The 27,434-nt window shown below is 41.2% G+C and overlaps 2 protein-coding genes across 2 annotated transcripts in view; one reads left to right on the top strand and one right to left on the bottom strand.

The window, feature by feature from the left end:
* The first annotated feature begins 3,318 nt into the window (after positions 1-3,318).
* The window catches only part of afap1l2 (actin filament associated protein 1-like 2), a 35,878-nt gene continuing 11,762 nt past the window's right edge, over positions 3,319-27,434 (top strand). The window contains exons 1-4 of the mRNA XM_079237391.1: positions 3,319-3,449; positions 14,868-14,996; positions 18,300-18,365; positions 20,048-20,139. Coding sequence (XP_079093517.1) covers positions 3,434-3,449; positions 14,868-14,996; positions 18,300-18,365; positions 20,048-20,139 — 303 coding nt within the window. The 5' untranslated portion in view covers positions 3,319-3,433. The remainder of the gene's footprint in view (positions 3,450-14,867; positions 14,997-18,299; positions 18,366-20,047; positions 20,140-27,434) is intronic.
* Positions 21,023-22,624, bottom strand: LOC306753515 (kelch repeat and BTB domain-containing protein 13; the record flags this gene model as incomplete). The annotated part of the gene is made up of 1 exon (XM_079237392.1): positions 21,023-22,624. The coding sequence occupies one exon, from the start codon at positions 22,622-22,624 to the stop codon at positions 21,107-21,109; it is 1,518 nt and encodes a 505-aa protein (XP_079093518.1). The 3' UTR covers positions 21,023-21,106.

The raw sequence follows: 27,434 nt of genomic DNA, 5'->3' as shown, positions 1-27,434 counted from the left end.
AAGAACCACTGTTTATTTTTCCACAGAGGTTACCGTGAACTTGAGCACACATGAAGTAAAAACAATATTATCTCTGCTATGACTTAACACTCTCCTACTTAAGCCACGGGAGAACCTCTTGACATTTAGCCAGGTGTATGCACCTCTGTGGTGCAGAGAAACGAGAGCCATATTTACAAGGTGTAGCGGGTCTGAAGCCAGTGCCCTCTGCATTTTTGGTCTAAATGTTCCTATATCAATAGGGAGATACAGCAGAAACAGTGGATTCAAGTTTCTTGGGAAATTCCCAGACGTAACAGTAAGAGGTTTAGACTAGATTAGATGAAAATGCCCAAATAAATGGGGGGTCTCTTTTCAGGGGATTGGTTGTGCATTGTGTGTTTGTGTATATGTGTGCAAACATGGGAAAAGCCCCTGAATCAAAGAGGGCCCAGTGCTAATTCGGAGTTGAGTCAGTGACCTCTGTCCTCTGATTCACAGATGAGGAATGCTCTTTGTGCGCCAGCAGAAAAGAGGAGAGAAGCCCACTCCACCGTTGCACCTTTGACTCAAAAAATGTAATCTTCCCAAAGTTCAAGTGTGTCTGACCCACTGAGAAACTTTTAGTACCCTTGTTCCACACCTGCACATAAATACCTCACACACGGACAAGCACGATGATCAGAAATCATCCAAATCTGAACGTTCAAGACCTGAAATCACCTCACCAGGGGATCACCAAGGTCTGCTGCACAATAGGAATTCCCCTGCTGGATTAAGAAGACACCTCTTTGGCTGTGGACAGCCAGACAAAGACGGACCACCCTTGCATTCAGTTCATGCTGAGCCATCATGCCTGACGCACATTCAGACTGTCACCATCCGCTCAAGGCTATATACCATAAAGTGTAGAAAAAGTGTGACATGAGCCAGGAAGTTGACACACGGACAAAAAAAAAGCAGAAATTGTTTCTCTGTATTGAATACATGTGGTATCAGCATTTAATGCAATAAATGAAGAAGACGGAAGAGCCAGACCTTTCTTCAAAATAATAATTTTAAATCTTGAGGCAGCTTAATCCTTAAAACAGACCCTGTGGGGTTTTACAATTTGTTGATGGTGCATTGATTTAGATTATGTAGGCTGAAAAGGACTTTACAGATTATTCAAAATGCATCTTTGAGATTTTCACAAAGAACCCAGAGTGAGCTCACTTCATCGACTTAGTTGGGTCTCACATTTGCTATTGAATTGAATATTCTGATGGATTAAACTCTTCATAAATTGAGTGGGTCTCTGTTTGTCCTCCAGTCTGATACATTGTTTGTCTCTGGTTCTGAATTACAGCAGTAACTGTCAGTCTTGCTGTTTTGAAGCACTTAGTATTAATATTAGGCCTAAACACTGAAAGCAAAACGGAAATTGAGGCTACAAGGTATAAACAGTGTTATATCACATCAATGTTTTGGCAGGTTTTAAAGTAAACAGTTTATAATGATGTTTTTTGGAAAATACAGTCTGCACATGGAGATAAACCTAGTATTTTACTAATAAAGGAATATCTAATATAATCTAATATCTTTACACAAAGGTCCCATTAAAGACACTTTTCTCAGGGACTGAGTTTAAGCTATGACGTAGAGAGAAATCACGCCAACACCACTATGCTCTTATTTCACTTGAGAAAATGTCCAGAGGATATTGCTTCTTGATGTATATTCATGCAATGCAGACATATTGCCATCAATGCTCATACATTAGTTTGCATCAACATGTGTTGCTGTGTGAAAGAAACCGCGAAGGAGAGATCCCCAGTGGCAATGTTTGTATCTTTATGACAAAGGGGTTAAATGTGGAAATCAAAGCTGGGAAAATATATGCACTGGATTTGAACAAGACACTCTTTCATCTTTGAACAATGAATTTACTTCAGAAGGACCAAGTCATGGGAAAGTAAAGCATATTGGTTGCCTGCATGTGTTTGCATTACAGAACAAATGCATACAGTAGAGGCTCAATAATAGCAATAGTATCTCTTCTTATTTTAAGTTCAAATGTCTGTACAAAGGATGCTTCACCACAGATTTGTTTTAATCTATTTGCACTTTATTATTACTATCTCTATTCACTTTATATGTTGGACAGGAGAGAAACGTTTTTTCAACTCCTCTGTATGGTTGGTACATGTTGAGGAATTGACAATAAAGCTGACTTTGATCATCACACTTTTGAGATTATAAATGTCGCCATTTCCAAGGGAAAGTATTGTCCCCTTGTACTTGGCTGTGTCCTCAGCCTCTGTTGTGTCTATGCTGAGTTCGTCTGACCGCGATGGCCGCTGCCTTCTTCGGGGTGTCTTTGCACCCCGTCACCCCGACCCAAAGAGGACGGGTGAATATGTCTCAGAAGAGCTGCACCCTCTTTCTTGAGACTATATTACTTTACTCAGACATGTTGTGATCAATTAAACACACAGTGTCTTCACAAGGGGACTACAGAGGGGCACTTGGACTGGCATGCGTCTCAGAGTCATAATGTCAGGCCTCAGCTAAAACCCAACAACAGTCACATGATGGGGCTCTACAGTCTGCAGTTAGTTAGCATATGGAGAGTGAATCATTTACCAGCAGATGACATCACACCACCTGCCCTATTGTCTATCTTATCTCCCGGCAATAACTAACCTTACTAAGAGCTTCTGGTCTTGCAACCACATACCTGCACCTGACTTATGTGTGCCACTATACCTTCACAAAGGTAGAGCATATGAAACATTCATGCACATCATGTTGCGTTGCAGTGTACGATATTCCTCCCATACCTCCACCACGTCACAATCCTCCCGCGGTTGTTTGAGCACAGTTAACATCACTTTTCTGTTGCGTAAAAGTACAAAACACGGTCATTGTTTTTAAATAAAGTCACTCACTAGATTTGCGTAATAACAGTACTGAGTGTTTTCTGTCTGATCCGACGCGCTCATTTACGGAAAAACGTGCCTACATGACAGTCAACAATCACACAACTCACAGTCGTAAACAAATTCAATCTGAAGATTGGGATGCGACCATGCACCCTCCTCCGTGTTACGAGTGAAACTCGTCCTCACTTTGTTTCGGGGACCACGTGGCTGCGTGCGCGCACGCGTCTGTCTGATTGACACCTGAAGGCACCGTCGCTTGTCAAGAGCAAAGCAGAGCTGCGGCGGGGATGCTGCGTGCGGGAGGAGGTGCGCAATAACCAGATGAGGAAGACGAGGAGAGCGCTGTTGTTCGGTCTCGAGCTCAACCCTGCAGCAGCCAGTCAGCGGGCTTTGTTGGAAACGGGAGCGTCGGGCTGCATTCCGCAGAATTTCGCCGTCCCATCACTCAGAAACTTGTCAGCAAACTTTTGGGATTGTTTGTTTATATGAGAGGAGGAAAGCGAGGGCGACGAAGGTGAAACAGCGACGGAATGGAGAAGCACAAAGGTAAGAGGAGGGTTGTTTTTACTTTGCGTAAATAACACGATCTGCGGACTTCTCAACCGTCTCCATGTCATCGCTGACAAAGCATCTTTATGGAAATGAATGCCTGGCAAGTATTTTGCAACAGTGTTTGATAGACAATGTTTAAAATATAGACACAAATATGACATTTATTCACAAAAAGACAATTGCTTCTCTTTTTTTTTAAGTTTTGGATACCATGAACATAAAAAGGCATTTATATCTCCTGATCAGTTCATTTGAGTTAGGATTGGTCAAGGCTGTCAGGATTCGTTGTTTCACACTTATATTGCCTGGTCACCTGTCTCTAATACTGATTATTAAAACTATATAATAATGTATAAGTATAGCCTATAAGTAAGCTGCCCTTGGGCTATAATGAGCCCAGAGTCAGAGTTTTGAATGCATCCTGTCACCAACAATATAAAGACGTGTGGTTTATCCCATAACCGCCTCGCCATCCAAGTGGGCTCTATAAAATAGCTTACACTGTGGCCACTGATGAATTCCAATAGCAGCAACATTGTTCTCACAGCATTCCTCAAATTCCTGTGGCTATTTGTCCACGAGGGATGAGCAAGGCCGTTTAATACTTCCTGATTGACATCAGCAAAGAGTTTGAATGTAGTCAGTAGAATGATTGACCATGCAGTGCACTTCACCTCTCCGGCTGATGGTGTAAAGAAAACAAGCACAGAGGCTAGTTAGAGGGGAGGTTAGTCATCTGGAGCTCAGCAACATGACATGAGGACCAACATGAACACAGTACAAATCCCCGTCACTGGTCCGGGTGAGGCAACTGGGTGGACTTGGACCGAAAACAATGAGCGACTGGTCTAACTGGAATGGGATTACCACAATTTGAAATTCTTGCTGCAGCATTCCTGTTCTCCAGCTGACTGCACAGCCCAGTCTGTTTACTCCCACACTGTCCGAGAGTAAATAGCCATTGTTGCAGTTTGTTCATTCATCTATCCATCACACGGAGAGCCGAAACAATAAGTAGATGAATTCATGAGATGACCCACAATACATTCATCTGCATGTTTGAGTCATTTTAAAGTAAATATTCCTTGTCTATTAAATATCTTTGCGTCTAGAGAATTGTGATGGGGTTGTTCCGCTAATTGATGTCATTTTAAACCAGATTAGACAACTGAGAAAATAAGATGAATCGATAATGAGGAGGTGCAGCCCTAATCATGCTCAATATCTCAGCATACATTGATTTTGACAAAATGTGGCGAGGACCTTTTGATTGTTGAAACTAATTTGTTGGAATGGATAACCTATACAGCATGTTACAGTAGTTTAAAGTAGTTTTCAAAGGTAAACATTGCAGCATTAATTAGTTTCTGATCAATTGATTAAGCTTTGGTTCCACTTCTATTACCTCTATTAGTCAAAGACTGGTAGCTCCAGATATAAACCAAAGACATGTAGGGGGGAGATCTGAGTAAAGATAAGGTAATTCATAGGAGAACGGGTGAGCTGAGGGCAGGTGGAGTGATGCAGGGCGATGATCCTCCGCCTGGTAGTTACAGAGAAGGAGCCGGTGTGTGTGTGGCTGAAATAAGGACTGCAGTGTACTCGTTTGGCAGCTGTATGCAGCAGCACTGGGACACTGAACTAGATACCAACAGCCACAGGCAGCCGGCGGAGGAGGTACAGTGAAGGGAAACCTGGGAAAAGTCAGAGGGTTGTCAATGACAAGGCAAGGCATTGTTTAGTATTCTGGATATGCTCCATTTTATTCGTGCAGGTTTCATTCGAGAGGAACGACTTTCAGCAGCTCATGTCGCTGATTCTCACACGTTCAGCCAGAGATGAGGATCAGATTAGTGAAGACACCTGGAGCTGTGTTTGGGTTGAGAGTCCTTTGGGCTGTCATGTCTAACAATCATTGTTAATCATTGTTGTTGCTCAGCAAGCAGATGAATGGAGCATTTTTTATGCAATTTATGGCTCATTGGTTCCATTTTTAGAACAATGGTCTAAATAATATACAAGTACATATATATATAGAAATAAATGAAAGTGTGATTTCCCTAAATACTCCGATGGACATTTTTTGTTTTGTTATCTTGATTTCCTTGTCAATCAGTGCCTTCCTCCTCTTGCCCTTGCTTGTTTTGCTATCCGTGCTATCATGGGGTCCCACCATTTTCTGTGTGAAGCATGTCGATGTTGAATCCACTGTGCTGGCTGCCGGCTCTCTGCAGCTGGGTTTCACCCAGAGAAGCAGTGATGGGGTCTGTGATGATGGCTCCTTTTCTCGCCTCCAGCGTCAACCGTTTTCTCCAACAATAATCAGATTTTATGATCACTGCCAAAATACAATGCAAGACAAATGGAGGCCGACTGACAGATGTGTTGATGGACTTGTTTGAAGTGGATTGTTCGCTTGACACACAAGCAACTACTCAAAAACTGATTGTGTCGGCATATTGATTTGTCTTGGCAGGAAGATCAGGATTGGATTTAGACGGCCTCTGTAGCATTAACAAATCATTGTAAAAATACAGCTTTTAACACATTTGTTATAGCCATGCTTTTTAACCCTAGCATGTTTGTGTGCACAGTACTGTTTGATGTAGTGCCCTAACCCGAACCCTGAAAAGTTTTTTTCACTTTTATTCACATGTTACAGCACTGGCAGTAGTTTCAAAGCTGCTGGGGTTTTACGGTCTGTGAACGGCAGGATCATGTCAATCAAAATTACTCTCAGTCAATATACATTTTGCCGTTTGGGTAATATCCGAAGAAAAGTTAGAGTTTCAAAAGGTGCTTTGCAGTGTAGCATGGCAATGTGACAGAGTCAGTGGGTTTGACCTCCCATGAGCTCAGCAGAGGCAGGCTGAGATGAAGGCCATCAGCGCTGGCGTGCGTGTGTGCGTGCGTGTGTGTGTGTGTGTGTGTGTGTGTGTGTGTGTGTGTGTGTGTGTGTGTGTGTGTGTGTGTGTGTGTGTGTGTGTGTGTGTGTGTGTGTGTGTGTGTGTGTGTGTGTGTGTGTGTGTGTGTGTGTGTGTGTGTGTGTGTGTGTGTGTGTGTGTCATGAGCTGTACTTGCCGACGGGGAGTGAGTGGGGTGTGGGTAGTTCAGGAAGCCGGGGCTATAAAAATGATGAAAAGAAAGACGGTCTCCCTGATCTGTGGCGGTGCAGCGCTCCATGTGAGTTTTGGCCCTTTTTGCCCTCTGGGTCTCGCTCCTGTTCATTTACAACACATCAAACATGGCTTTGTTTATTGGATACAGGAGCGCTGGATAAGACCTGTATTGTGTGTGGGTTTATTTCTCTCACCAGGTACTCTTTTGAAGGAAACGGTTCTCTCTTGTAATCACACACACATGCACGCTCACTAGTTGTTGCTCTCCCTGCAGCCCTCCTGGCCACTTATCTGTGGGATAATAACTAAGCAGAGAAGCTTTTATGTGGGTGACTCTGAGGTGGCATTGCTAGTTAGTTTTTATATGTCAGCAGCTGCTTCTAGTCTGTCGCTTTCTTTCTCATCAAGCCAAGACCTTGGAGCCTTGTAAAGCTTCACTTTTCCTTACTGAAACATACACCCCACACACCTCAGAATATCTAGAGGACAATGCCTTTGACTGAGGTCCTGTGGAGCTAGGGAACGTATACGGATAGAGGATTGAAGGAGGGATGTAGGCAGGGAGCCGCATGAAGAAGGGGAAGTGGAACCACACTGAGCCTCCTCTGCACCATGGCCCAGGGCTGACAGGTTTCATCTCAAGTTAGAGTTGTGTGTTTTGGAACAACTAGTTCCACAATATTATCTTTTCCTGGCAAAGTAGATTGTTAACATGCATTGTGGTTTCTGCATGTTGTACTGCAGATCAGTAATGCAGTTTGGATATGAACTTGTTTTGGATGTAAAATGAGCTTATTTGCATGACTCCCAGGTCCTCGATCAGGAAACTGTTCCCCACGTTACACATAGTCATTTGATCCATTATTAGCATGCGAACATTAAAGCAGCATTCATATATATTATATGTATTATATTTCAAACATTCACTTTACAATAATGCCACCATTTAACATAATTTAAGAAGAGTTATTGGCTTTTATCCCACAGCCTTGTTAGCATTCCTATATAGTAGTATGTAATGTAATACTTGTTAACATTTGTCATTAAACTGAGTCAGCAACAGGCTCAATACATTTGACATAATATTTCTAAAATCGTGTTAAAGAGTAGTATATAAATGGCAGATTCTGGCATTGTCCTCCAAACTTTGTTTAATTTCTGTTCCTTTTCTCACTTCCCACATCTTTGACTTTTCTCTAACACACGCACACGCACACGCACACACACAAACTGCATGTCATCAGCTAAGCCAGAATGTTGAACATTCAGCTCAAGCCTTCATCTGTAGGACTACAGTAGCATGCACTGCATCCTAATCAAGATGAAGTTGCTCAAGTACACCAGAGACCCTTCCTAAAAAAAAAAAAGAGAGAAAGATTTACTTGGATTTTTAGAGCCCATTAGAATGTTTCAGCTATAACAACTGCCTGGTTTCTCCAAGGGCTGAGCTGTAAGCCTCAATATCAGCACAGATCTAAAGAACGACTAGAAGAAAGAAAAGGTTGATGGGAAAGATAAGGCATGAGATGAATAATGGTGAGATCCAATAGTTGGGACAGAGGGAACATGAAAGGAGGAATTTGAAAAAGAGAGTGGAACTAGGCTGTTTTAGGTTACAGCTTGATTGTACCTTTTATAAAAGTTAACACTTCAATCGGTGGCTTTGCTTCTTAGGATGGATCTAAGTGGTACTGTTTTAAAATACTCTCTATGTTTTGAGCCTTCTCAACTCTTTTTTTTAACTTTTTCCTCATACGACAGGATCTTTTAATCCCATTGATAAAACCTGGTTAATATTTAATTGAGCTGTATGTAGTTGCATGCCTGGAGCATATTTTTGCATCTGCCAAAAAAAAGAAAGAAAACAAAATAGCAAACCCTCAAACAAATGAATAAATAACAGTGGACACAGGATGCACTAATAGTTCATTATGACACTGATGGTTTCAAGTTCACCAAACATACAGCAACTGATTCCACTTCCTTTTCTCTGGTGGAAGTTGTGTTGAATAGAGCAACGAGCTGCCGGCGTTAAAACCAATGGATTCTGCAGACTCAAAATCACTGGACAACTTCAGGCTCCTCCTACATCCCATTTTTTCCCACAGTGTAAAACACACTTCCTGTCACTAGTATAATGACCTCCTTTCTGACCTCAAGTGACAACAAGACTGACACAGATTTTTTATTTTTGAACCACTTCAACATTCCAAACATGCCAAAGTTGTTTCCATGATGTGTATAATGGAGGGAAATGACCCATCATTGATTCAGTAATAATGAGCCTGTTTTGCCTCCCAGTTGTTAATGAATGAATGAATGGCTCAACGCACCGCAGTATATGCTCAGGTTGTCAATCACTCTGCATAATCGGTTGTGCAGATAGTTGCCATAAATGGATTAAGTGTGATACATGCAATCTTCTAAAAACCAACACATCAGTGGTTTTCAATCACAACCTCGCAAGACAGGAACTTGTAAACATTTGATGACCGTGCACCTCAACATAAAACTCAGAAATCTACAACAAATCAAACTGACACTCTACTTCTACAGTGGATATCCATCACATATACATAAAACATGTCATTGAAACGATTGGGACAAGACGTGACGCTCTGCTTGCCGTGAATGTGTCTAACGATGTTGCATGCTAACATGTCACACTTTTCCTGCTGGCTATAATAGTCTAAATAGGCTAGATGTAATGTATGATTGCAAATATAAGAAAAATCTTCTTCATCCTCTATCATATATTTTATACTTCATACTTTCTCATTTGGATGGGTCTTTGAGAGAAAAATTAGTTAAGAAGGGATGGTTAATAGGATATTCTCTGTCATTGTGACTCAGACCTTTTAAAATAATAACCTAAAGTGAAATAAAAGGCCACACTTCAGATTTCTTCACAAAGAGATTGAGATTGTGCAGAAGTTCAACATCTTACTGGTCTTTGCTTTTAATGGGGACAAAGTCTTTGCATACATGCTGTATGCTGATTTGCTAATTCTCATTATCGGTGAGGTTTCTGTATTTGCACTCTCAAACAAATCAAAACGTGTATAGGAAAACCCAGGGAAGTGTTGACGGAATTCTATGAGAAAAGGACCTAAGTGCTTAGACCTAAAATGTTTAATGTTGTGTATATTCTCTCACTTTTCCCTCCTCTCTTTGGTCACTTTGTCCACTTCTTTCTTTCCAAAGTTCCTTCAGTGCTGCTATCACACACAGGCGGCTCCTTCTCTGAGGTCATCAAGTTGACACCCCGCTTTTTTTTATTCAGGTTTCTACGGCAATAACAACCAAACACAGCTTGGATTAATCCAGCCATGTACGTATGTCACTGCCTCACAGCTGAACCCAGCGGGTTGCATGGAGACGGACCAGCGTCTGTCAATAGCGAACACACACCAGTCGAATCAGTGGTTTTATCTTCATTTTGGGCCTCGCCATCAGCCAATTATCTGCCGCGCTCAACAGAGCCAGGCCGGGCTGGAACAAACCAATCATACGTGGATCCTTCTCTCTGTTGTGTTGCATTGAAACTGACGCAAAGGTCAACGTCATTCGGGTGTTTTTTCCTTGGAAGTTTGGTGTGTAAGAGTCTAATGATAAGAAATAAATCTGCTATGCTTCAGTCAGTTGTTTTCCTGTCTGCCGAAGCAGAAACAGTTTGACTCTGTTGGCGTGTAAACGTTTTAATGTCCACTGGTTGCAACTCTGCTTCTTTCCACCACTTCCCTTTTTAGATGAACAGGGAGCTCCAATAGATAGACTCAGTGCTGGGTGTCACTTGTAACTTTGGTCTACTACATCTACCAATCATTGGTTTCTTTGGTATGTTGTGTAGTTTCTTATTCACAAGCATTAGTCTCCTTTGTGTATTTTTCAGAAAATGAATTTAACTCAACATTTAATTGAATCTCCTTTAATATTAGGTAAAAGACAAGTTTACCAACTTGTACGCTTTATCCATTGCCCATGGATAGAAAACCAAGCAAGACAATGTTTGACCTCATTTTTTTTATATCACTGTTGGGTTTTTTATTTACCTAAACTCCAATATGGTACGATTGCAACCCGTTATAATCTGCTCCAGACATTTTTTTCACTTCAATGTCACTATGTGTTACTGATTGTCAATAATATGTGTATCCTTTTGCAGTTTTTAACATCTTATGCACATTGTTAGTTGAACTAGCAGTAAATAAAACAGCGTTATGGTCAAACCTGAGCTGGTTATGTCTGACACTGGGTCAAAATAACTGTATTTTAGTTTGGTGACTAACCCAAACGTATTGGAAAAAAAATATTGTTGAGTCCCTTCAACATGTTAAAGTAAACTGTAATGATTTGTTGGTGGTATGTTGCCAATGCAATACCATTTTAGTGTGCCCTCATATAACATAACATTTGCAGCACTAGCTATAAGACAAACATTAATAAACTGTAAGAAAGAGTTTATCATTGATGAAATGCATAAACATGCTGGAAAACAGCACAAATATTGCAACACTGGATGTTTCCTAGGGCATGAATTTATATGCTGGAGTTGTTTTGAAAGTCAGACAGATGGAGGAGGATGATGTAAAGATGAGAGGAAAAATGGAAATTGAGTCAGTTTGATTTTGGAAATGTGAGAAAAAAAAAGATAGACGGTAGAAGTTTTTTAACTTTGATTTGAACTTCGAATTTGTGTTTGTTTTTGCCTTTAGGATTTATTCTACAAGGACTTAGATGACAACTTAGGGGTTTCGGGAACATGCTGACGAATTCTCACTGTGATGTCGCATGTTGCAAGTTCAAAGCTCAACTGAGCACAAGTGAAATACCTGACTCTGAAGTGCCATGTCAAACACTCATTATCATTCAGTATACAGTATGCACTTATTGCTGTTCTGAGGGAAAGCTAATAAGATTATCGTCAGAATACATTTGCCCGGCGTATTTTCCGACTGATCCGATCAAGTAATAGAAGTATATCAGCAACCCCATTGAACTTGGACGCAGTCTGATTGAAATGAGAGGCCATGCCCGCCTCGTTAGTTTAATAAAATGAAGGCTTGCAGTAAGATGTTAGTGTGGATGCAGGACCTCAAGTTGCTCAGAATGAGAAACGCTGCCAGGATCCTGACAAGACCCTCTCTTTTCAGAAAACATGTTTCATTTGAACAAGGAGAATGTATACAGACAGGTTAAATCCCTCTCTTCTTTAAATGAAAAGCCTTTGTTGAGAAATTATTTTGCCATTTTACTTTTTCAATGCAGTTTATTTCCTGTCTGGTTCATTTGCTGACCAAATGTGGGGCTTGTTTCAGTAAGTTGTGTTTTTTTAGGAGGCTAGCAGCCGGGCTTGAAGATTGTTAAAGATATAAAGGGACGCATTATTTGTAGTCCGGATGCACAGATAAAAGCGTGGGTAGATATGCATGCAAAGACATTATGTTTGTTATTGTCGGAGGGACAAACAAAGAAGATTTCTGCCGAATTGAAAGAAAGATCCTTTTGTTCTATTGACCACAGTCAGAGTCAGACAAGGTGAACAGATGGAGACCAGCGCGGATGAAAGGCTTCAGTAGATTATCACTAATATTGCAGGAAATATGTGTGATGTGTAATCTTTGATCTGATCGTTTTGCCTTTTTTACTGTTGTAATGTCATGGAGGATTCCACTACAACCCTCAGCCACTGTGTCATGGTTTACATTAAAAAAAATTACAGCAACAGTCCAATACTACCAGTTCCTTTTTAGTTTCATACTTCTGTCTTCCTAATCAGGCATTACGCGTACACATTACTGATCTGCCAACTTATCAGAGCACTATATCAAACACAATATGATTAGATATCTTCGCGTAAGAGAAATCAAACAAAAATTTTTCTTGTAAAACAGGAAGTACAACCTTAGGGATTAGGAAGAGAAATTCCCATAATGCTTGATGTTGTAAATTCTCAAATTAACTGCTTATTGACACAACCTTTACACTGTTAAGTGTTCTCTTTATCACATTCTTACCTGCCTTTTTACTTTCTTTAATTGCATCACAGACGTATATTTCTTCAAATGAAAACACTGCGGCGCTTTGGCTGGCTGATGCTGTCTCAGATTCCTTTTGGCCATTCTACAGAAGTGAATCGTTTATGCTGCGGTCACTCACTGGATGTTCAGTGGGCGTCCGGCCAGCCCGTAGCCCGCAGAGACTGCCGGCAGCAGACCTCCCTGTCCTGTCAGCTGACTCCGTTTCCCAGGGTCCTCCAATCCAAAAGGCCATCAGAGTCAATCTCTGCAAACACACAATGAGGAGAAGCTGGAAAAATGTTTAGATTCATAGTGTGCAGCCAGACATCAGCAGCTAAACAACTTCTGGAAATGTAATGAAAAGTCATTATAGTAACATATCATTTTAATGTGTGTGTGTGTGTGTGTGTGTGTGTGTGTGTGTGTGTGTGTGTGTGTGTGTGTGTGTGTGTGTGTGTGTGTGTGTGTGTGTGTGTGTGTGTGTGTCAAAACCAGTAATGTTTTCCATGGTGCAGGTCCTGTTAACGCGGGGGCCTCTCAGCAGACGTTGACTCAGCTTGAGCAGGAGTCATTAAAAACAGCCCAGCTTGCTATAGCTTTGGGAAAGCATTTCGTCATCTCCAAGGGGCAAAGCGTACCGGGTTCTGACACTTTATTTTGTGCAGAAATGTACCCTGCTTCGGTCCTTTGATGTGTGGGAGTGTAAGAAGGAGGGGAGAGGGCATGAATGTACTTCCCCGCAAGGCTCGGCTAGTGATTGGTTTGAGCCGGAAGGAGCCTCTAAAATAGAGTCGCTGACGGTTTTAAAAGAGTTCAAAGGAGCAGTTTACTCTCTTTATAATAGTTGTGAGATTTGTGATAATCATGATTTAAATTATATGGAGTCAAGTTCATGGTTAGTGATGTTTTTTACATATTGGCAGTTTTTTTCTCAGTTGTAACTTTGTTTAATTGCATTTTAATTAGTTTTAGTTACAGCTGTTTGGTTTTCATCGATACAATAACTCATGTCCTGCCTTGCAATTTATCTGTCCAGTGTTTCTGTCACTTTATTAGTATGTATGTGTTAATGTAATGTCCAACATAACTTTATAGAGCTATGTGTGCTTGCCTTTGTCATGGCTGACAGAAGCAAAATCTCTCTTAGGACATTAAAAGTGAAACAACCCTTTTTAATTGTTTGAATTTGAAAGTATCCCGGCTTTATGTTAAACGAAGCTAAGCTATTCGCCTCCTCACGAGCTCCAAAAGGTCAACAATGCACAAACATGAGAGTGGTATCGATCTGCTCATCTCACAAATAGTTGCTTTATTTTTTTTAATTCCTATTCGTAGTTATATGTTTCATACTTGGGGTTTGACTTGGTTTTAAGTTAAGTTCAAAAAGTGAATTTGAAGGCAAATTATTATTGGCAAATTACTCAGTAAACAGTGGCCCACTCTCCTACCTTGCTGTTTGAAGGAAACGTTTGACATTCCGGTATTTAAGAACAGTATGACATCACCTCTGATATTAGCCTCATCTTATTTTTTAATAAAGTCTCCCTTCTTTATCCCGCTTCTGTTTCGTCTTTTGGTGAAGTGCTCACACTGAGGCCCACTGTGGCAAAGGGGTCTATTCATGAGGCCAAGAGACAGTGAAGGGAAGCACAAAGAGCTCCCCACACGGTGGAGAGGGCTGTGAGCTCAGCGATGACCCCTGAAGGATGTGTGTGGGCTGCACCCAGACACAGAGGCCCCGCCGACTCCAGGCCCAGACTCCTCCCTCCTCTGGACTTGACCTTTCACTAAACCCATGCAACTACCAAAACAACCTCAAACAGACTTGTGACTGACAATAGCAACTGGATGAGAGCAATGACTGAATGGCATAAAGTCTGAATGGTTATCGACTCATTGCCAGCTGAAAACCTCTGAAGAGTCTCTCCCATGTTAAATGTTGGCATCGCTTGAGGCGCAGAGGCCCAGCAGTGAGAATGGAATAGCTAACACACTTGCAGCTGAATTCAGTGTTAAGAGACAAGTCATTGAGTTTAACTCCCTGGTCTCCATGAATTAAAGTATATTATTCTGCCTGGAAATGTCACAGGCTTTATATTGCTCTCGGCTCTTCTCTGTCTTGCCGATGGGAACTGCCACCACAGTTGTGGTGCAAAGCCATTGTTGTAATACTCCTAAATACTATCGCGCCAAGAAATGTGTAACACCATTCAGCATTGAGTGATTTTAATTTGCTATACCTCTGAGACTGTCTTGTCTGTCTGTGCTTCCAGTGCTGGACCAGCTCCTGATGGAGCTGCACCGCTTCCTGCTCATTCTGGACAAGGAGACCCTGAGTGGGAACGCCACCATCCAGAAGGGCTTGCTCTCTGATCTGCTCCAGTCCTACAGAGTATGCAATGGTATGAAGAAAATACTGTCATGGGTATACAGTACGTACAGTAGAGCACTGATTTGCATCAAAAAGGATTTTGACTTTTATGCTCACTGGCTTTTGTAAACATTTTAGTTCGGAAAGCGTCTGAATCAACCAGAGCACAGCATATAGTATGTGCCAGATCAGTCAGTAGTATGAGAAGTGAATACTCGTAGATCATCGTTTAAAGTTTTATAACTTTATCAACAAATATAAAAACTTGCGATGTAGATATATAAGGAAATACAATTCTCAAACTGCATGACTTGAGTTCTCATGTTAAATTTATAGAGGAACTGATTTTGGTGGATATGTTGGGGTAAATTTGACATGAAAGTGAAAGGTTATAAACATACCTTAGATGTGATAATACCTCATAACATAATTCTTGAATATTTTTAATTAGAGTAAAGGAAGAGAAAATTGCTCTGCCTGGTTGCGAAATGAGTGGCTTGATATAGTTAAAAGCCTGAAAAAGAATACATGTAATAATGCAAGCAGAATAACTGTATTGCAAATTGAAACTGAGAAAATTACTTTTCTCCAAGATATATGAGATGCCCCTATTGTATTAATTAAGGCAGTTACATTGAGACAACCATAGCCTGTTAGACTTGGTACACAGGGGTATCAAGATGAAAGCTATTTCCAACGAGAGCTTGGCCATTACTGAAAAGGTTAAAATAAATAAGTAGTCTGAAACATTTACTCAGTGTTCCTGATTTATATTTCAGTGTGGCATTTGTGACGACATGACAGTTACATTGGTTGAGGTCTAACCACAAATATTTAAACATGGTCATTCAAAAGATTTCGACGAGCAGTTAGTCTGCCTTTATGCTAAGCACCTTATGTAACATGTGGTCACGTCCTGCTTTTCCCACAATTCAATGAGCTAGATTGTTGCCTATTAGACAACCCAGTCTGGTATTATTTTAAACTCTCAGTAGCCACCATGTAATAATTATACTCTTGCATGCTTCTCTTGACAAATACATGTGGGGTCTTTTATCCCATTTTGGTGGCTGATGACCACACTGTGGTGGCTGAATTCAATATGTTGTGCCTTCCCTTTCAAAGTAATCAGATTGACATTTTTTAGGTTGTGGATATTTCAGTTTTGTCCGTGCAAGCCAGATATAATCAAAGTGCCCATTGCTTCCTCATACGATGATGCATGGGCCCGTTAACGTATCCTGTCAAACAGCGAAAGACAAGTTTGTTGTTCTTGCTCACTGGGTCTGACACTCAACTTGAAACTGTTGTGACTGCTGGTGTGCTGGTGTGATTTATGGGATTTACAATGTGAACCAGTACATTGAGCCTCAGCCAAGCCTCAGGTGTATGATTAATTGGGAAAAATAAAAGACTAAAATTACAGAAATATGACAGAAATATTAGCTTTGTGTGATAGTAAAGCTATGAAAACATTAGACTGTAAAAAGCATTGCTTTATGCTAATCTTCAAAACAGTATACTGGGAAGTTTTGACACAATTATTTGACATTCACTGTCACTTTTGGATTGAAAAAGGCAGCATGAGCTTTGCTACTCCCTCCCTGTCTTTCTCGGTCTCTCACACACTGACACGCGCAAGCGCTCACCAACACACACACAACGGCAGTCAAGCTTTTCCATGTTCAGGTCCTGGACTCGTCTCTCCGTACTTCCTCTCCTGGCTCCAAGCTGTATCATTTTTCCGAGGCTGCATTTATCCTCCGGGGACTCACACTTCCTTTGAGCAGCGGCTTATAAATAGCATTTCAACTCTGTTCCCCGAAAAATCTGTTTTCACTGTACAGGCAAAACATAGCTTCAATCTGCTGTTGTTTGGTTTCACCTAGCAATATCTATTTCAAAGGAGAACGCTTCTCTAGAGTATCACCCAAGGTTAGAGTTTTGTTTGTTTTTCTCTCAGGGTATAATCTTAGTCAGTGAAAATATTTAATTCAATGAACCAACTTTCCTCAAAACTGCGCTGCAGCTCCGGAACAAATTCCCCCAACAGGTTACAGTAACCAGCTGGAGCCTTCTTCGGCGAAACCGCAGGGTTTATTGTCTGAGAAAAAACGTTCATTCAAACTGTTTATGTGGCAATGTCATGGCGACGTTTTCGCCAGCTTGTAATTACTCCACCATACGAAGACCGACGTCAAACAAAACACAGTGCTTTTCTCACTGAGCTGACTTTAGTATTGGTGTATGACATGAGGTTTCATCATCTCCGCTTATTGCCTAAATGATATAATGCTCACACTGACTCGTAAATATTTACGTTTTAGTGCGAGGAGAAGTCAGGTCAGGCTCAAATGACAGCCGTGATCAATTGTCCAGCAATGTTTAACTCCTCTCACCATGTGAAGCACTTCCTAATCACTGTTCTTTTATTGTCCTCACAGGAAACCATTCACTTTAATCAAATACTCTTTCTAGCTTTCTGCTTTTGTATGCGTATGTAACTAAAAACTGAAAAGAAACTGTTGCCCTAAATCTTGTTTGTGAGATGAATTCCATGCAGAAACTGGGTGGAGGTATGATTTCACACTAAACCCCAACCGTACTTTTGGTGATAATATCTTAGCAGATGGACCACGTTCAGGAGCTCCATCGGATATATATTTAGTCGTACGATCTTCAAAGATAGAAGTGACACAGTGCTTTATCTGTGCAGGCAGGGACTTTTCTGACTAATGTCCGATGAATGCCAGCCACGGTGAGAGTGGGTGTCAATAATAGGCCCATCTGTCCACACAATAGGCCACTTGTTTGGGTCGAGTTCCCCTTTTTCATCCTGGACGTTTGACAAACATGATGAAAGTTTGTTTGGCACTAAGGTGCAGTCAGATTTTCCCATCAGAGCTACAAGAAAAAGGCATGCTCTTCTTATGATTACAATACATACAGTTAAATTACTTGTGTAGAGTAGATGAAGAGGTCTTCCTTCTGCTGAAGTGTAGTACAACTTTTCATATTCATAGCATCAGTTTCATTCAATTTACAGTATAGAATAACTGTGCATGGGTTACTTTAGAAAGTTCCATTTATCTCAACATATCCACCTTTCTCCTTTGGTTATTATAATAAAATGCAGAACATTTGCTTGAATACTGTAACTGTTTGCTACAAATGTAAAACATGCATGTAACACTGTGGTACATGGTGTTTTGTCGAGCTGTATTCAAATGCTTTTATTCAGTATAACACAATGTCAGTGTTTGTGGTAGTGACGCACAAAGTAAAACTGCATGCTGGTGTCAACCGTTAACCACCCTCTGCTGTCTCCGTATAGGTGCTGATGAAGAGTACATCTACATGAACAAAGTCATTGTTACTGGTAAGGACAAAGGCTGCAAAGGTGTGAGTTTCAAAAAGACTGCAACCCGGTGACAAAGGTGTACATTTCGAAATGTCTCTCACTTGTGAGACTGATTCTTGATACGTGGTGATTTATTTTTTCTGAAAAGTAGTTGAAATATAATCTATTATGAAACGGATTTTATGTTTACTAGGGAAAACAAGGGATAATGTGATAATACAGCATTTTTATCAATGCCAGCGTGGCTCTGTGGATGATAATGTCAGTCCAGACTGTAATAATATAACAGCTGCTGGATGGATTGCCATGACATTGAGTACAGATATAAATGGTGCAGACAGGTTGCATGGTGCAACTTGTGAAGCCAGCAGGTCGAACTTGCAATTTGTCCAATACTTTGTCCAAGACACTGATGCCTGCTATATAGCAACATGTTCACGTCGTCATTGTGAGGAGCATGCTACTGTTGCATGCTGATGATAGAAGACAGTTATTACAAAGTCATTTTTAAGTTTAGGTCAAAGCCATATTTCCTAATCAGTCATACCCTCATCAGAAATATTCTGCACTGTACTTTCTTTTTACATTTTGAAGTCGCTCAAACACCAGCGCATACTTGTTATGTCATTGCATCTTTAATTTGACATGATTCAAGTGAATAGCAGTTATGAGAACAAGCTACCACAAGCAGCAACCCCCCTCAGCTCCCCTCCTCTCACCATTTCCTGTCTGTTTCTGCGTAGCTTCTCGCCATTTGAGACTGACCTGTTTTGTTTGGACAGTGTTGAAGAATGTGGTTTCAGTGAGCACTAGACTTAACACACATATTTTAAGCAGCGACGCTAGCAAAGCCGCAAGTTTTCTTTCACAGGGACTGAAGGAAAGTGAGGGCTGAGATAGCTACGTGGGGTTTTCTTAATCATTGATCCTGAGGTAAACCGTAGCTGTCTCTTTCAGTTGAAGTGTGAGATAAAGGCATCACAGTAAAAGGTTGTTCATCAAAGAAGACATTACTGGAAACTTGCTTGTCTGAGCAACAAAGCCACAAACTCAACAGGTTTTGCTATTTAATGTTGTCCACTAATCAATATTCAAGTAGAAATAAGGTAAAAGGTCGGAGAAGAGAGGAAGTAGTAACGTTACACATTGGCAGAGACAATAGTATTGGCAGAGCTATACTCATCATCAAGCCAGCTGAACTTTAGTTTAGTTTAGCAGACAGACTGACAGCAGGGGAAAACAACTCGCCTGACTTTCTCCAAAGGGAACAAAATATGCTAACCAGCACCACCAAAGCTCAATGATTATTAACATGTTATATTTATATGATCTGAGAATGGGTTTGCCATTTCCCCTGACACTGTGAGAAAGGTTGGGAACCACAAGAACATTACACGCTGGTCATTGTTAATAAAATGGCAAATCCAATGAGAACCATAGTTCTTAAAAATCTTATACAAAGTCTCTTCTCAAAATTGTACTGTGGTTTGTGTTTTTGTTGTGTTACCATACAAATGCTCCATCTTGATTTGTGTTATGCAGTTACTGTAATTTAACAATGATGAGTTCCCCCCGCGAGGTTTAGATTTAGCAGGAGGTGCTAATCTGGACATCTGGAAATAGTGTTGAATGAAAAATGGACAGAATTGAGTTGTTTAGCTAATATAAATGTACTATTTCTGTTATTCGCTGAGGTCTCTCTCTGCACTTTGTTGACCCAGATGACAGATCAGATGCCCTGGTCAATGGAAAAGCAGCAAAATATGTCCCCGTTCCACAGAAGAGCCTGCCCAACCTACCGCCCCCCAGAGCAGTAAGTGACCTCCAGTTTGTTTGCATCAGAGTGAATTAACATGTGAAATGATCTGATGGTTTGATCCTCTGCCACTGTGGTGGGAATGGTAATGGCATAATTGACCCCAGTCAGACAAACAAAGTACATGGGAAAGTTCAGTGGAAATTGTGATTTCCACTGGTATGCACTTTTAATGTAATTGACAGTATTTTGGTCTTTTGTAAGAACATTACTTTCACTCAGCATCGTAAGTCTTAAAAACAAAGGGAGTTGATTTCACTTGTTGCCAAAGAATTCCATTGGTTTTTAATATACTAAAACAAATGCAGTCTGTGGTCATACAAGCTTAAAACATTTCCCACAACCCTCAGAGTCACAAGCTCAAGGCTATGTGAAATGTATTCTCCCACAGAAACAGGTATTTAATCAGTCATGGGCCAGCAAACCTGAGGAAGTTAGTATCCAAGAGTGTGTGAGAGCTGTGGTGTGTTTTATGTCGACTGGGAGGCCGGTGGCTCCTGTATTGGCTCAGTGTGACTTCAGGAACAACGTAGAGAATGAGAGGTTTTGAACATCCCGGCAGAGCCTTTGAACTTTGCACACACACACACACATGCACAGTGGCCTCCCCTAATATAAACTACAGTAGCAGCTGTTGCTAATCAGAACGTGTGTGTGTGTGTGTGTGTGTGTGTGTGTGTGTGTGCGTGTGTGTGAGTCCATGTGAAAGTGAATGCATTGAAACGAAGAACATTTGAGTCACTGTGCCATCAGAATCGTTTAGTATCAGTATTATTTTTTTGTTATTCTTAGACTTGTATTTTATCCTAGAAACCCTAAAAAACTAAACATTGTTTCCACTCATCTTCCACCGCGATGTATTAATAGATATCTGCGGTGTCTGCTGGTTTCCAGAAGCAAACAAACATATATAATTCCATTCTCCTTCCTCAAAAACACAAAACATTGCTTTTTAGCAGTAATATCACATTTCCATTAGAGCTTCCAATAATCCCTCAGATTTGTCTGGCGAAGGCATTTCTTGTTCCTCCCCTTCTGCATCCAGCTGTGGTCTAACTGGTCCCGTCTTGGGAAGCCTGAGTAAACACGTCCACAGCGAACCACTCTTTGGAAACCCCTTCATCTGCCTGCGGGGCTTCCATCTATCCCCAGCGATGGTGTATTCCAGAGTTAGCATGTGTTTCACCGTGAACACTGAGTCCCCCTTTACCATTGCAGAGAACAGCGCCCCCTTGCTGTTGATGTAGTGTCCCGGCATGGCTGTCCACTGGCCCGTCGTGATGTTGTAGCAGTCCATCAGACAGCGCAGGAAGTCGTCAGAAGGCCCGTTGCGCATCACATATAAATTGTCTCTGTGGGCCACCATACAGTGACCATAGCTTTGAGCTTTGATCATGGTGGTCGCAAGTTTCCACTCGTCTTTTACTGGTATGTATTCATAGATATCTGTGATGTCCGGTGATTTCCAGAAGCAAACAAACATCCGCCGTCTCGCAACAGCACACGCTGCAGATGCTACAGGTCTGGGCGCATGTTGTATGAACGTCCACTCTCCTTTCTCAATGTTGAAACTCTCTGCTGTGGAAACTGTCCGTTTTTGGAATTCGCCCCCGATGGCGTAGAGTCGGCCCTCGAGTCCCAGCAGGGTGAAGTCATATCGTAGTTGCTGAGGACCTGGAAGAGTATTCCAAACTCCTGAGTCAGGGTTGTAGCAAAAGCTGCTGTCCACTGTGTCCTTCCCGTAACCATAAACTCCCCCTACAATGTACAATCGATTGTCGAGCACTGCCACTCCAGCCATGGCGGTGCTACAGAGAGTTGGGAGGTTTGTCAGATGCTTCCAGTCTCCCTCTTTTTCATCAAGGTAGCAAACGACCCTGAAAGAGTCCTGTAGCAGTTCCATTGAAGGAGAGTGCGTGCCGATAGCAATGTAAGTAGCAGGAGACAACGATTGAGAATATTGAAGAAGGTCTTCAGGAATCGTACTCTCAGCTGCTTCCTTCAAATCCTCAAAAGCATCACAAAGGAAAAGAGCAGCATTGTGAAAGAGTGCATGCACCCCAAAGATGGAGGCTGCATGGTATAGCAAGAGGCAGTTGTCCGAGTCAATAATGTCACAAAGATGCCGCACCAAACACACAACCTGCAGGAATGCAGCGCACTCCACAGCCTCTACGAGCTCATCCGGGTCGCTGATGGGAGGGGCCTCGCCCCTGCAGACAGCCAGGGCGATGAGGAAACCCCTCGCACGCACTCCTCCCTTCAGGTAGAGCTCGTCCTGGTGGCTCTCTGTCATCCCAGAGTGAAAGAGGGCACAGAAGTAGTTGCTGTGCTTTGCCAGCAAAGCCCGCTGCACAGTGAACCAGCTCTGCTCCACCCTCACTCTCACCCAGCCCGCCTGGTGCTCTCCGTTCTCCAGACCAAGGCTTGCATTCTCCGCATTAATATCCTCGTTGACGGCCAGGCCTTCAGGCACTTCCATGATCTCTTGAAACCCGGATCTGTTCTGTTCCTAAAACAGGCTCTCAAGTCACAATGCAGAATGAGACTCAAGGTCGTGTAGCCATTTTTTCCACAAGAACTGGAGAGTAAATAAAAGTTTGTGAGGCTCCATTCCGTCCTGTCGGCATGGTCTGAAAATAGAGTTGTACTATAGATAGCAGCTGTGCCACTTGCAAGCGTCAGGCAGGGAAAGGAAAACTGTTGACATGCACACTGAGTGGTAGTGTGGCTGCTAGCAACCGGTGATTATCATAACCGCAATATAATTGGCCAAGTAATTGGCGAGTATTTGCTTTTGAGCACGGCAAGGCAAAGCAGCGCCGCTGCGCCTATTATCGGACAAAAAATGTTTTTATTTTGTTTGAACGTTTCCTTAATTATCTCCGGAACCACATCGTTGTTTAACTTCATTTAAAGTTCTACAGTTCCGCAACCCTTGTGAGAAGATACATATGGTGTAAAACATAATTAAAGTAACCGTTAAGTTGAAGTACTTATGTAAACTTCGCTGACTATACTGCTGCTCCATCAGCTTGCCGCAGCGGCCGTAAGATTTCACCAAATCCATGATAATTGCCCTTTACAAAGTTGGATTTCCCTAACAAACACATCTCAGTAACCGTACGGGCTTATGGGAGTCTAACAAAGCACTCACAATTCTTACGAACTCCATATTAGTACCTGTAAAATGACAAGTCGGCCGGAGGTTCCTTTTTTTTTCTCTGTCCCACATATCCGCTTCCTGTGACTTACTCCCCACATTTCTAAAAACACGTCACACAGCAAGAGGGAAGACATTTTTGGGAAATCTAGCTTAGATCATGCTGGACATTAATAGTTATCATCAAAATATGTTATAAAAGTTTTTTTTTTTTTTAAATATACATTTTATTCACAAATAAATTCATATAAAATAATATAAGTACTATAACGCAATGGGGTTCATACGACTACTTGATCAAAGTACAGAAGTAAAAAAAAGAACCATATATGAGCCTCAGTGTTCAAAAGGTTAATATTCATGATTACGTTATCTGCCAGCACTGCCCCTTTTTAAATACTGTTTATGAACTGTTTCAGTTCTACAAATGTATTTTCTTTATTTATAGTCATACATGTTTTGTTCATAAACATCCAGACAAAATCTGGAGGTTTAAAGGAGGTTAAAGTGTTCCCAAGAAGAAAACATAATGGGAAACAAATCAATCACATGACAAAATATGTCATTATGGCTTGTTTCTTCTCCCATTTTCCTTCATGCTTTAAGTAATATTTGAATAGTTTTCCTCTAACAAGTGTTTCAAATCAAACAGATAGTATGACGCAAGTGGTGGAGAGACAGTAAAAGCCCAGAGAGTTCTCCTAAATCTGACTTTCCAGAGATGATTATTTGTATATCACTACCTTCTCGTGTGTGTGTGTGTGTGTGTGTGTGTGTGTGTGTGTGTGTGTGTGTGTGTGTGTGTGTGTGTCTGTGTGTGTGTGTGTGTGTGTGTGTGTGTGTGTGTGTGTGTGTGTGTGTGTGTGTGTGTGTGTGTGTGTGTGTGTGCCAGATTCTTGGCATGAAAAGCAGGGATTTTCCATGTTCTTCTGACTGTTCGTTTTTTGGGCTCTTTTTCCCACTATTTGCTCAAAGCCCCTCCACCACACCCCGATTCCTCCTCCGCCACCCCCTCTCCTTACTTTGTTATTTATGCTCTGACTCCTCAATCCATTCCTTCTACCCAATGTTTCTGTGGTGAGGGTGTGTGTGTGAGTGAGATAGAAGTGAAAGAAAGGGATTAAAGTGACTATTGGAGCGTTGGAGTGATTGTAAAGTCTACAGGGACAAAAATAAATACACTTACAGACACACACCTGGCATGTTTAATATCAGTCCAGCTGGTCTGAGGAATGGCTCACTGTACTCTTTAGCCTTGGCCCAAACAAGAGGCGGATTTTTTTCTTTTTTGGAGGTGAGTGAGAGAAAAAGAAAGAAGATAGAGATAAGGGTGGGTGGGCGGTCGGGGGGCTCCTGCTCTGGAATGCCTGGCTCTTTGTTTTAATTAATAACAGATGCCTGAACTGCTGTTTCTTTCACCGAGGAGCAGTACACACTGTCAGTGCTGTTGTGTGTTCGCACTAATACTTTACGGTCTTTTTCTTAGAGGAATCACTTTTTGTTACAATGTTTGTGGCTGTTTCTCGTACATTTCGTCTCACTTTATCCCAAAAAACTCTTTAATTGTCATTCAAATAAGATTTATTGGATCCCTTGATCCAAAGGCTTATTTACTTTCATCATTGTGAAACTGGCTTAATTCCACTCTCCACTGTGATTTGTGGCATCGTCCAGCTTAGTCCTAAAAAGCCAATCAAGCCGTATTGTCCCTTTTTTACCTTACGTACAGTATTTATGGGGCTCGGTTGTGTGGGCTTCTTTGTTTTGTGGTGCTAAAAAGGTCTATAAATACAGTAGTTAGAGCCAAAGAAGTGAACATATAGAAGTTTCTCATGGCTTTTTGAAGGTGTAACTGATGTCATTAAATATGTCTCTTCCCCACTTAACTGTTGGTGCACCAGTGAGCCAGGCTGCTCCAAACTAAGGCGTTGGTACTGGCACACCTAAACCTAATGCAGCTTTTATTAGTGACACAGATAACAAGTATAACAAGTATGCTCTAATCCAGTGATTTTTTTTTTTTTAAATTATGTTTGCTTGGCATTGCATCATTTTCAAGAGAGAAAACTGTAACTCATATTACATTCTGATATTTGCTGATACTTGCATTATGAAAAATCCTCAACAGCTCCATAACGAATAACTGATGTTACTCATTAATCCGCAGTGATGAATAACATCTGTGTCCCACTCATTTCTTTGGGATCCTTTCCTCCACGCTGTGGCATGTGGGCTAATCACACAAGCAACTTGTCGTCACTGTGTCTGAATGAGCAGCATGACATGACACAAGTTATTATGACAGCTAACTGCATCTGCTATAAATGACTGTACATGTGTTAGATATGATGGGAAAGGAGCTCGCGAGCAGGGAATTCCCTGGTTATGGTTTACGACCAGAGGTGTCAAGTAACGAAGTACAAATACTTCGTTACCTTACTTAAGTAGAAATTTTGGGTATCTATACTTTACTGGAGTATTTATTTTTCAGGCGACTTTTTACTTCTACTCCTTACATTTTCACGCAAATATCTGTACTTTCTACTCCCTACATTTTAAAAATAGCCTCGTTACTATTTAATTTTGGTTTGTTTTCACTCCGGCTTGTCATCGTTCAAAAACACACACACAAAACTCTCCGCCCCGTTGCCCACAGGTGAGCGCTGAGCACACACACCAGCGGACAGAGAGCGTCGAAAAATATGTCGCGTGAAAAGTAGACCGCTACATCTGCGTTTTAAACGCTCCCAGGGTGAAGATGCAACAGCAGCTCTCCTGTGAGGAGCAGCGGAGTTTTCCTCGCACCGGAGCAGCTCTCTGAACTGTCACTGCAGCCACTAATACTGATACAACGTGATGGTTCACATATCTGCACTCATTCTGTTTTGTTTGGCAATTTTTTTTTTAACGTTTATTGTTTTCTACAATGAGCTATTTAGTAGTAACTAAATATGAGTAATTTTTTGCACAGATAGAACTTACACAAAACATTGTCTGATGGGGCAATCTGATTTACTTGAAAGTGATTGCAATTTTCTTTATTCTGTTATTTATAAAAGCACAGATGAGTCACACAATTATGTTATTTACAGAAAAAGTTTGAGAACCACAGCTTTAAGTGTTTGTGTCGGAGTCGCCGCCTATTTTGCACTATTACAATACTTATAGGCAACTAGTTATCATGTCTTCCGCTCCATGAAACGCATGTTAATGCTCAGTAGTACACATATGGTACTTTAATGTATTTGCATTGTAATAAAATGTGATCATTTTAAATGGGCATATATGCAGCTGAAACGGGTAGCCTAGTGCATCCCACATTTTTAAACATAACACTTTAAAACATTATAGTCATTATGGCCTTTATAAAAATGATTGTTTTGGGGGATGTGGAGTTGTGCGCTATAGGCCCCTGAGACGCGGCTTAAGAGTTTGTCTTTAATGGAAAAAAAAAACATTCCCCTTACATTACTTTTACTTTTATACTTTTAAGTAGTTTTTAAACCAGTACTTTTACACTTTTACTTAAGTAAAAAGCTTGAGTTGATACTTCAACTTTTACAGAAGTATTTTTAAACCCTAGTATCTATACTTCTACTTGAGTAATGAATGTGAATACTTTTGACACCTCTGTTTACGACAGCCCACATCAGAAATGATAATGTTGTGGTTTTTACACAAACCGATTTGTTTTTCAGTATTCTGTTGATCTGTAAATCTAAGATGACGCAGTACCTCTATTACCACTTTACTGCCACAGGTTGTAACCTGCACCAAACATGATATATTACTGCCTATTTTCTCTTCTTTTCTTTTCTACTAAACATTAACAAACTCCCAAAGTTGATTTCATAATTTTGCAGGAAGAGTGCTTCCCTTCCAGACATAGAAGGGAAGCAGCTTTGACCAACTGATATCCCCCTTAATTAAACACTGATATAAACCTTTGATCTTGTGAGATGCTTTGAGATGTCCACACAGCCATCCTCCCTCCGGCACGCTTTGCATGATAAATGCAACTTCTCTGCTTCAAGGGTTACATTTCATATTTCTATGATCTTGCAGAGAATGTGACAGCCTTCGGGGAAATACAGTGAATATGAAGGAATACAGACAGCGTGTTCAGATC

The sequence above is a fragment of the Taurulus bubalis genome (assembly GCF_910589615.1).
Source record: "Taurulus bubalis genome assembly, chromosome: 2".
NCBI lineage: Eukaryota > Metazoa > Chordata > Actinopteri > Perciformes > Cottidae > Taurulus > Taurulus bubalis.
This window is presented reverse-complemented; position numbering and strand designations above follow the sequence as displayed.